The sequence below is a fragment of the Ananas comosus genome, linkage group 7 (assembly GCF_001540865.1).
Source record: "Ananas comosus cultivar F153 linkage group 7, ASM154086v1, whole genome shotgun sequence".
Classification (NCBI taxonomy): Eukaryota; Viridiplantae; Streptophyta; class Magnoliopsida; order Poales; family Bromeliaceae; genus Ananas; species Ananas comosus.
In genome coordinates, this window is record NC_033627.1 from 11,446,489 (window position 1) to 11,458,193 (window position 11,705).

An 11,705-nucleotide genomic window follows, 5' to 3' on the forward strand; every position below is an offset into this window, starting at 1 on the left:
CCTGTAGCTCTAGTGGCCACCGCCCCCCCCGAAAACATGTTCTTAATTTAAATTTGGAAAAACTTCAAATACCATCCCCGTGGTTTTGCGCTTTCTCACTTTAATATCCCCATGTTCTTAAATTTGGCTGATTTTATCATCTAAGGTTGCCTAGTATAAAACGATGTTTGACTAGTATTTTGTTGAAGTTCTGTCAATTATTATACATATTAAAATTATCAAAAATATTTATCTCATTATTCTGTTAAAAGAATAAACTTTTGAATATAATAATAAAAATTATAATTTAAATTGACATGATTACGCACTAGTGCGTTGATTGCTGCAATATGAATAGCCGCCTTGATTTGAGTATCAAAAAAACAGGGAGGAGGGGTGAATTGTTATAAATGCCTCTGGATTTTGCCATATATTAGAGTTTTGGCATTTATTTTTAGCACATATTAGAACATGTTCCATTTTGGTCTATGTGTGTTTTTTAGATAGTTAAACTATTCAATTTTAACTCAACAAATTCAACTCTAACCAAAAGTGAATAAAGTTACAAATAAGTTCTAATTTGGTTCGGATATAAATAAGAACTAGCTATTCCAGAAATAGGTACAAGTTCAGATATAAGCAGGAACTAGACCAATTTTGCGTTTGAAAAAAAATTTGGTTATTTCTAAGAATAAAAAAAATAGTATTTGGATGGTTAGATTGGAACAAGATGAATAAGAATTATAATTTGAAATTAAAATTATATTATCTAATTAATTAACATCAAAATATTACTTAAAAATAAATAATAAATTAATTATTAATAATTAATTATAAATAATAAATTAATAATATTAATTATCTAATTATTAAAATTATAAATTGATAATTATTAATAAAAAATAATAATTATTAATTAATAATAATATCGATTTTCTAATTAATTATTATTATTATTATTATTAATTTTTAATAACCAATAATTATTATTAAAAATTATTAATAATTAATTATAAATAATAAATTAATAATATTAATTATCTAATTATTAAAATTATAAATAATAAATTAATAGGAATATCGATTATCTAATTATTAAGAATAATAAATATTAATAATTATTAATAATTAATTATAAATAATAAATTAATAATATTAATTATCTAATTATTAAAATTATAAATAATAAATTAATAAGAATATCGATTATCTAATTATTAAGAATAATAAATATTAATAATTATTAATAATTAATTATAAATAATAAATTAATAATAATAATTATCTAATTATTAATAATTAATTATAAATAATAAATTAATTAATTATTTTATTATTTAAGTAATAAATAATAATTTACATATATTAATTAGATTAATTAATGATTTACTGTTATTAAAATTAAATTTATACTTTAATTAATCTTATTCTCATCCGAGAACAAGCTTATTCCAGGTAAAAGGTGGAACAGCAGCTCCAACCTTATACCAATTTATTTCTGAAACCCGAAAACTATTGTTTCCAGTTTCCAAATTTGAGAGAATTTTAAACAAAAGAATCAAAATTTTACTATTATTTGTTATAATCAAAATTTAATTGTAGATTAGGACCACTAAGCCAATAATCTCTTTTTTTTTTATGATGACAAATAATACGATATAATAAAAAAAAAAAAGTAGATAAATAATAAATGGGAAAGGAAATTAAACTTTATCGTCACCAGAGTGCTCCACCTCAGATTGTGCAAGATATCAAAATTTATCAAATTCATAGCAACATATCAAAATTTATCAAATTCATAGCAACGATCAAAGCATACATGATATCAATTGATATCGAAATCAAAGCATATATGATATCAATAATCATATTAAATTTGAAGCATACATGAATGAGCAAGCATCAGTGAGTTAAGCAACTCAAGCATATGTCACAAATAAGGTATCTTTATATCACATATTTCTCCCCCTTTGGCATCATAAAAAAGAAATCAACCAAGGTTAAGTATAAAAGAAAAGAAACATAAACAATAAGCATAAAGTGAAAAATACAATAACAAAAGTTCAATATCAAACATAAAAACCAACAAAAAGGGCCACTAGGCCACAATGCTAGAGACAAAGAGGTAAACTAAATCCTAATCTTCACCGTCGCCGTCTCGATCATCCTTATCTCGACTCGTTGTTGCCTTCGATGGCGACGCGGTAGATGATGAAGGTTGGCTAGCTCGAGGCCCGTATGCCGCATAAAATGCGCTCGAGAGTTCAAAAAGTGCATTCCATTGGTTTTCCATCCTATCGAGCATGTGATCCATCCTATTTAGTCTTTGATAGACTTGATTTTCCAATCTATCAAAGCGTTGACGGATATCTATTTGCGTAGGATAAGGATCACACGGCGGAGGAGCATGTCGAGGGGAAGGCATAGGAGCCTCTTGTTGTACATCCTCGCGCCCCGCTTCTTCTCGTTCGCCCTCGACTTCTTCCTCATCGGTTGTAACATAGTTGACGTCGGCGCTACAGAATCTACTGCTACATAAATGATCTTTCTTTCGCGTTCTGCTATAACTGAAACCCCTGAATCTAGAGCCATTTGGTGTTCCACCTTGATCTTCGGGTGTATCCCTTATATTTTTTCGTACCCATTGTCCACATTGGTTTTTCTTGAAACCGATACTTGTGAAAGTGCTACTGTCGATAAGCTTAGTGTTCTTCTTCGGCAGCTCACGCCCTAGAGCGAAGTCGAAGTGCTGGAAGACGGCGGTGAGCAACGACCCGTAGGGAAGAGAGCGGGAGGCATGGTCGGCAGCGGCGGCCATATGACAAATAATAATGTGGGCCAGGTTAACTCGGATCTCCTCTCTGAGATGGTGAAGCAGGAAAAGATCCATCTTTTGGACGGCAGTGTGGTGGCCGTCGCGAGGAAGAACGAGCTTAGTGAGGAGGAAATGGGCGAGGCGATCGTGAAACGAAAGCTTAGAGCTGTCTTCTCTAGAAGCGGACGGCTCGCACAGAAGGTGATTCCTAGCTTCCTCCTCGGTGAAGTCAGGGAAGTTCCAAATGACTGTTCGGTAATACATCACGCCGACGCGAGGGATGTTTAGTATGGTGTTGAGTAAGACGGGAGTGATCGAAAAATCGCGTCCCCGAATGCGGCTAGAAATTGTAGAATGAGATATGTTATAGGAGGCATTGGCATAAAATATTTTGATTAGGTCGGGATAAATGGGTCGATTGTTTTGGACAAATGAATCCCAACCTACTTGGGAAAGTCTAGCAAGAAGTTCTTCACAATCAAAGTTGGAGAAATCAACCCAACGGCAAGGCTGAATAGAACGACCTAATTGATATCTATGCTGGGCCTCCCTGGATACAAAATTAATTGCGTCGAAATCATCGTTCCTACGAAGTGATGGATTTTTTGTTCCAGGCATGGTTGAAACTTTTAGAAAATTTAGAGTGAGAAACTAATTAGGGCAAACTAAAAATCAAATAAAAAGACATTTATGATGAAAAATCTAGTAGATCTTGATGGGGAAAGAAGCTAAAACACTTATAAAAGTACAAGAAGATTTGAAGAAAAAAAAAAAAGGTTCTGAGATGAGATCACAAAAGTTTGCTTTCCTGGAGAGAGAGAGAGATTTAAAAAAAAAAAGGATGCAGATGATGAAAATGAGAAGGAAATTAAGATTTTACCACACCTGAAGAGCAAAGGAGGAGGAACCCAAGCTTTTGACTGCTCACGCGAAGATTTGGGCTCAGGAGCTGCAGTGGATTCGGACAGTCTCAGAAGGAAGAGGAAGTAGAAGAAGAGAAGAAAAAACGATTGCGAGGACAAGGAACATAGGGCCCAAAAAAAAAAAAAAAAAAGAAAAAAAGGGAAAAACTTCAAAAACCCCTAATGTGGTTTCGTAGTTTCTCACTTTGTCCCTCTGTGGTTTAAAATGTATCAAATTGCCCCCATGTGGTTTCGTTTTTATCTTTTCGGTAACTTTTTTGTTAATATTTCATTAAATTATATACAAAAAACTTCAGATATCCATCTAGATTTATCAAATATTCACTTTAGTACCCTTTAATTTTAATTTTATCACTGATTTAAGAAAAATATATAATGAAATTGATAAGAAAAAGAGAAAAATGAAACCACAGAGGGACAAATTGATACATTTTAAACCACAGGGGGGCAAAGTGAGAAACTACGAAACCACAGGGGGGTTTTTGAAGTTTTTCCAAATATATATATATATATAGTTGTGCTGGTATGCTTATAAAAGCACGGAGGCCTCCGTGCTTCCAAGTCATTTTTTATGTTCGAACTTTCGAATCGACGATTGGCTCCGTTAGAGTTGATCTAGAGTATTTAAAGTACCTAGAAAATAAATTTTGCGATTTTTCGATATCATTTACCTATTGATCGAAGAGCTCAAAATCAATAATTTTAATGGCCGTGGTGAGCCGGTTGCAAGTTTAATGGTGTAGAAATATCAAAATCACATGAAATTTTGATAGAAAATTTTTTATACCATATAAAACAAGATCAATAAATTTGATCTAAAATTTTAATGTCATATCATCATATTTTGTAAGATTTTTATTTTCAGCCGTTGATTTTGAGCCACTTCGATCACTATGCAAATGATATCGAAAAATCGCAAAATTTATTTTCTAGATACTTCAAATACTCTAGATCAAGTCTAACGGAGCCGATCGTCAATTCAAAAGTCCGAACATCGAAAACAAAGTGGAAGCACAGAGCCCTCCGTGCTTCCATAAGCATCCTAGCCGCACTATATATATATATGTAGTGAGGCTACTATGCATCTGGAAGCACGGAACCATCCGTGCTTCTAGATCGTTTTCTATATTGCGACTTTCGAATCGTCGATCGGCTCCGTTAAACTTGATCTAGAGTATTTGAAGTACCTAGTAAAAAAATTATGCGATTTTTCGATATTATTTGCCTAGTGAACGAAGGGGCTCAAAATCAACGGCTGAAAATAAAAATCTTACAAAACGTGATAATATGACAATAAAATTTTAGATCAAAGATATTGATCTTGTTTTATATAGTATAAAGAATTTTCTATCAAAATTTCACATGATTTGGATATTTCTACACCGTTAAACTCGCAAACGGCTTACTACGGCCATTAAAATTATTGATTTTGAGCCCCTTCGATCACTAGGCAAATGATATCGAAAAATCATAAAATTTATTTTCTAGATACTTCAGATGCTCTAGATCAAGTTTAACGGACCCGATCGACGATTCGAAAGTTGCAACATCGAAAACGACATGAAAGCACGGAAGGCTCCGTGCTTCCAAAAGCATAGTAGCCTCACACTATATACAGAGAGAGAGAGAGAGAGAGAGAGAGAGAGTTGAGATAGAATACTTCGAAAAGCACGAAAAAGTTGGTGCTTTGGAGTTTTTAGCCTTTGGATGAAAAAATGTAGGATTGGACTGATGGTGGTAGGTGGTGATAGATGGAATAATGTTGATCCAATGGCTATTAATAATCAAGGAGTAGATCCAATGGCTAAAAATTTAGAAGCACCAAGGAGATGGTGCTTCTAAAAGTATTCTAGCTCAATTCTTTATATATATATATATATAGAGAGAGAGAGAGAGAGAGTTTGGCTGGAATACTATCGATAGTACCAAAGATTTGGTGCTATCGAATTTTCCACCGTTAGATTTAACCCTTTGATTAATTTTACCCGTTAGATTATACTATTCAAATATTGTTCAACCAACCACTCACTCGACCCTAGGGAGCCGATATCATCCTAACCATATATTTTTTAATCCAAGGGTTAAAAAACTAATAGTACCAATAGCTTGGTGCTATTAAGTTTTCTGCCTTTGGATTAAAAGATATGCGGTTAGAATGATGTGGGCCCCCCAGGGTTGAGTGAGTGATTAGTTGAATAGTATAATCGAACGGATGAAAATGATAAAAAAGATAAATCTAACGGCAAAAAACTTGATAGCTCCAAATGCTTCGTGCTATCGATTGTATCCCAATCGGACTATATATATATATATATATATATATATATATATATATATATATATATATATATATATATATATATATTATTAATATTATATTTAGCTAGCGATACTATCAGCTAGTAAACGAGGCATTCTTACTAACCTATTTGTATTTCGATAATAGAGCTTCATGACGAATGGCTTCGTTTAAATATGAGCTATTAAACATTTACAACTATCTAGAAATCAAATTTCACCTTGCACTTTTGATATTGTTTTATTCATCATAGTGAACAGAAAATGAATGGGCTGAAAATGAATATTTTTATAAATGATGATAGAAGTCTTATACTGAAGATCAGGAATATAGATTTTTTTTAATACGTTTAAAGAATTTTCTAACAAATTCAATTGATTTGGTATTTTACGCGCAAATCACGAGAAAAACGCCTCTTATCGAACCATTAAAAATTAATACAAATTTTGAACCCTTTGATCATTAGGAAAGTATGATCGAAAAGATATTGAATTTTGAATTTTAAACACTTCAGGTGGTAATTGATATGTTAAACGGAGCGCGATCGTCAATTTGAGAAGCTCTACTATCGAATACAAATAGGTAGTAAAACGGTGCATTATACTACTGATAGTATCTCTAAAAAAATCTCTTCCTCTCTCATCTCTCCTCAGCTCTCTCTCTTCTTATATAATATATAGTAATATATATAAGAGTGAGGCTACTATGCTATGTGAACACGGAGCCTTCCGTGGGGTTCCCCAGCTCATTTTCGATGTTGGCGACTATTCGAATGTCAGTCGCTTCCGTTAAACTTGATATAGAGTATATTGGAAGTACCTAGAAAATATATTTTATGATGTTTACGATATCATTTGCTATTGAAGAAGGGGACTCAAATTACAAGCTGAAAATAAATAGTCTTTACAAATTAATAATATGACATTAAAATTTTAAATCAAAGATAGTTGCTTTGTTTTATATAGTATTGAAGAATTTTCTATCAAAATTTTACGTGATTTGGATATTGTCTATAGCCGTTAAACCTGCTCAAACGCTTATACGGCATTGAATTTGTTTGACTTTTTGAGTCCATTCGTTCACTATAGGCCAAATGATATCTAATAATAAAATTTATTTCTAGTACCCAAATACTCTAGAATACAGGTTAACGGAGCGATTGAATTCGAAGTCGGACATCGAAACGGAGACTGGAAGACGGAAGGCTCGTGCGTTACGATAGTATAATAGCATCACTAATATATATTATATATGATTATATATATATATATATATATTATAATATATTATATATATATAATCCTAGCTATGCTAGCTATTAATAGACAGTTTTTAGCCATTAGATTAAGAGATGTGCGGTTAGGATGATATGGGCCCACTAGGGTTGAGTGGGTGGTTGGTTGAATAATATGATCTAACGGGTGAAAATGATTAAAAGGATAGATCTAACGGTGGAAAACTCGATAATACCAAGTGTTTCGTGCTATTAATAGTATAATAACCGAACTCTATATATATATATATATATATATATATATGAATCTGTGTTTCGGGTGCTCGGAAGAAGAGTTTGGAGCGCCCGAATCCTCGAATCCGGAAACATCTCCGCTCGGATACAGTGTCGTGGGAAACAAAAACAAGGTTTCGGGCGTACGACTGCAGGCCTGTAAGTTTCGGGCGCGTCCGGATTCGGGCGACCGATACTAGTTGCATCGAGAACCACACCCTGCCTCGGAAAGAGACTACTTTGGTTCTTATCCGTTTACCATATTATTATAATTTATTATTTATTATTATCGTCTACACCGTCCTAGACCGGGTCTATTACCGAACCATTCAAAATTCAAAATACACCTGCACAATTGAAACAATGGCGCACATGTCGAGTGGCTCTCCTACGACGTGGCAGACCGGGATTTTTTTTTTTTTTTCCTTAAATTTAAACCCCGCAGCGTAAGCACCAAAAATATCCGGGCGCGGAAATTTGCTGCGACCTGGACAGAACCAATCATAAGACGACGCGTGGCCCAGTTGTAGAAACTTCGACACAACCCGCGACGCAGCGCATCGTCTCCCACCCCGCGAATATCTCACCAAGTGGCGACCGCATATGCCCGCCCCCGACCCCCCCTAACCCTAGTTAACCTCCCTCCGTCCGATCACGCCACGTGTCCTCCTCCAACCGTCCGGATCCTCCGAGGACTAATATCTCCCTCACCCCGGGTCTCTATATAACCTCACCCCGCGCCGCCCCGTCTCTCGCTCTCTATCCACAAAGCGCACCCAACTCCCAAAAACCCTAACCCTAGTTTCCTCGTCTCCTTCTCTTTTTCGCGGTCGTGGTCGTCGTCGTGGTCGTCGTCTCTCGAGAGAGCTCGCGATCATGGCGAACCCGAGGGTGTTCTTCGACATGGCGATCGCGGGGGCGCCGGCGGGGCGGATCGTGATGGAGCTGTACGCGAACGAGGTGCCGCGCACGGCGGAGAACTTCAGGGCGCTGTGCACGGGGGAGAAGGGCATGGGGCGCTCGGGGAAGCCGCTCCACTACAAGGGGTCTACGTTCCACCGCGTGATCCCGGACTTCATGTGCCAGGGCGGGGACTTCACCCGCGGGAACGGCACCGGCGGGGAGTCGATCTACGGGGAGAAGTTCGCCGACGAGAAGTTCGTGCGGCGCCACACGGGGCCCGGGGTGCTCTCCATGGCCAACGCAGGGCCCAACACCAACGGATCCCAGTTCTTCATCTGCACCGTCGCCACGCCCTGGCTCGACGGCAAGCACGTCGTCTTCGGCCAGGTCGTCGAGGGCTTGGAGGTCGTCAAGGCCATCGAGAAGGTCGGATCCCGCAGCGGCACCACCTCCAAGGCCGTCACCATCGCCGACTGCGGCCAGCTCTCCTAGGGTTCCGGCCGGTCGGTCGCCTTCTTCCTCGCCGATCCACTCCTCCTCCTCCTCCTACTGCTACCACTACTAGTAGTAGTAATGGTATGTAATAATCGGTGAAATACTGGTGTTCGTCCTCCTCTTGCGTCGGTCGTCGTCGTCTGTGTTGTTTGTGTGGTTTCGAAATTAGGGTTTGTGATCGACCGGATCTTATGGTTTCTCCGGATCCGTGCGATCTCTCTGTGTGTTTATCTCGTCTAGGGTTTCTGCTTCTCCGTTGATCCAGGGTTTTCGAGCTTTAATCGAACAAAATATGAATAAAAATCGCACCTTTACTCTCTCTCTCTCTCACCCTCTCTAATTTTCCTTTTAGGGGTTTAATTTCTTAATAATTGTGGGCATAATCGTGGTGCTGGAGATCTGGATGTGTGTGATTTTATAGGGATTAATTTTAGAGTTTTGTGCGATGATAATTTGCCATGGGTTCCCTGCTTGTTCAACTTTTGTTTTTATTTATATTTTTATCACTTTTTTTAAAGGAAAAAATCAATTAATTTTAGCTCATTATATTATATATTTATATTCAACAATAAATAGCTCTATAAATGATTATTATACCAAAGTTAATAATTTTAATTATGTGTTTATCATATTCATATTGTATCATCAATGCCAATTTTCGTTTTTTTTTTTTTTGGTTAGAATGAGCAGTATTTTTAACAATAAAAATTTGATTAAAACAAATGGTGAAGATTATAATAAGAACAAACAAGAAAGGGGCTTGGGCATCAAAATTAAAAATTGAAAAGATTTGTATGTGGAGAGGTGAGGACTGCATGTAAAGATGATGTATGTAACTATGTATGGTTTAGGGTTTAGACTATGTAGGGAGGTGCAGCTTCTGGCCAGTAAGGAAAAAAAAAAAGAAGAAAATTTTGGTTTGATCTGAGTTGCAGGTTTTGTTTGGCTTTCCTCATATTTCATAGGGATGCAGGTGCAGCTGCAGGGCAAGCTTTTGTTTCACCTAATGCTGAAATTCAGATTAGGGTAAACCTTAAATACCATCTATATACTTTCACACTTTATATACTTTCATACTTTTTTATTTTAGTACTATATGGTTTAAAGTATATTAATTTAGTAATTTGTGCTTTCAATTCTCTGTTTTTGTCGGTTCATCCACTAACATTTCATTAAATTATATATAAAAAATTTTAGATGTTCCATCTAGATTTATCGAATATTTATTTTTGTATTTTTTAGTTTTAATTTTGTCACTGATTTAACGAAAAAAAATTAGCGGAGGGATTAATAAAAAAAGAAAAATGAAACTATGATACTAAATAAATACAATTTAAATCATAGAATATTAAAATAAAAAAAAAAAAAGAGGTGGAAGCATCGGTGTGGTATTTGAAGGTTTTTTTTTTTTTGAAGGTTTTTTTCTCTTTCTTTTCGCTTCTCCAATTCCTTTCCCGGTAAACGAAACGTAACTCATCTCATCAAAATTACTCTTTTTTTTTTGGTCCTTTGATTTCTATAACTTTTATTTATTTTACAGGAAGTAAGGGGTGTAAGATGCCGTTTGGATTGGGTACAGCAGGGGGATAAAGGGGTTATTCCCCCTCTTGTATCCAAACGAAAAAATGGATGGGTGGGAATAAACTTGTTCCCAACCCTCCGGTAGAGAGAGAGAGAGATTTTTATTTTAAATTAAAATTTAAATTTTTAAAATTTTAAATTTTAAATTTTAAATTCTAAAACTTAAATTTTAATTTTGATATTTTTAATTTTTAATTTTTAAATTTAATATTTTTAAGTTTTAAATTTTAAATTTGATATTTTTGTTGTATTTTTTTTTTCAACAGAATGATATGATTGATTTATTATTAATGATTTAGTACAAATATGATATACAACAGACAGATTTTAATGTGTCTTGAATATTTCCTAAATATATTGTAAATAAAAAATACTCTTTTCTCTCACATTCTCCTATCCATATAAAGTGACAATTTTGATAAAAATGGACAAAGCTTTTCTATGGACCATATTGAGTTTATTATCTGATTTTTTTGATTTTAATTTTATTATTTAATTTTTTTTTATTTTGATTTGACTAGGTCAATAATAGCACTTTAGCTTNGTATAATAATTTTTGTAATTATAAATTGAGAATTAATGTACTATTAATCCGCTAAAATGAAACAAAATGAAAAATTGGATTGTAAAATTAAATCTTTAAAAAATTTTGTAGTCAAAGCAAAATGATTTATAGTTCATGAGTCCGGCTACTATACTCTTATAAGTATGAAGCTTCTTGTATTCATAAATTTTTGGCTGTTAGATCTGCTCTTTAATCATTTTTATCCGTTAGATTATATTATTCAACCAACTACTTATTCAACCCTAATCTTAGGGAGCCCACCATCAATCTAACCGTAACTACTGTTATCCTAACCGCATATTTTTTCATCTGAACAATCGAAAATTTATCAGTACAAAGAACTCTATGCTCATATAAGTATAGTAGTCCCAGCCTATAGTTCATATATATTTTATATATTTTAACCTAATTTTTTTTAAAATATACTTCTCAATTGAATAAAATCCAAAAAAAAAAGAAGCTACATCACTTTTTATTAAATTCAACTAAATAAAATACATATTATTAATAATTATATATTTTTTTAAAATTTTAACTTTAAGTATTTGGAATTTATGATTATATCTAATCGAACAGACCCTTGAAGCTGTGAGAGGGGGAGTTATGTGTGACCGAATAGAAGTTGAGGGATCTCGCTG

The 11,705-nt window shown here is 34.4% G+C and overlaps 2 protein-coding genes across 2 annotated transcripts; one reads left to right on the forward strand and one right to left on the reverse strand.

Moving 5' to 3' along the window:
• LOC109712420 lies at positions 1,888 to 3,797 on the reverse strand. Its single transcript, XM_020235979.1, has 2 exons — positions 3,680 to 3,797; positions 1,888 to 3,134 (listed from the first exon to the last, which is right to left on the reverse strand). The coding sequence occupies exon 2, from the start codon at positions 3,056 to 3,058 to the stop codon at positions 2,117 to 2,119; it is 942 nt and encodes a 313-aa protein (XP_020091568.1). The 5' UTR covers positions 3,059 to 3,134; positions 3,680 to 3,797; the 3' UTR covers positions 1,888 to 2,116.
• On the forward strand, positions 8,272 to 9,244 carry LOC109713449 (peptidyl-prolyl cis-trans isomerase). The gene has a single exon (XM_020237538.1). It carries the CDS (start codon positions 8,400 to 8,402, stop codon positions 8,916 to 8,918), a length of 519 nt encoding a protein of 172 aa, XP_020093127.1. The 5' UTR covers positions 8,272 to 8,399; the 3' UTR covers positions 8,919 to 9,244.

Bases quoted from the DNA above. Each gene is read 5' to 3' on its own strand.
- LOC109712420 (XM_020235979.1), bottom strand. From the start codon at position 3,058: ATGTATTACCGAACAGTCATTTGGAACTTCCCTGACTTCACCGAGGAG.
- LOC109713449 (XM_020237538.1), top strand. From the start codon at position 8,400: ATGGCGAACCCGAGGGTGTTCTTCGACATGGCGATCGCGGGGGCGCCG.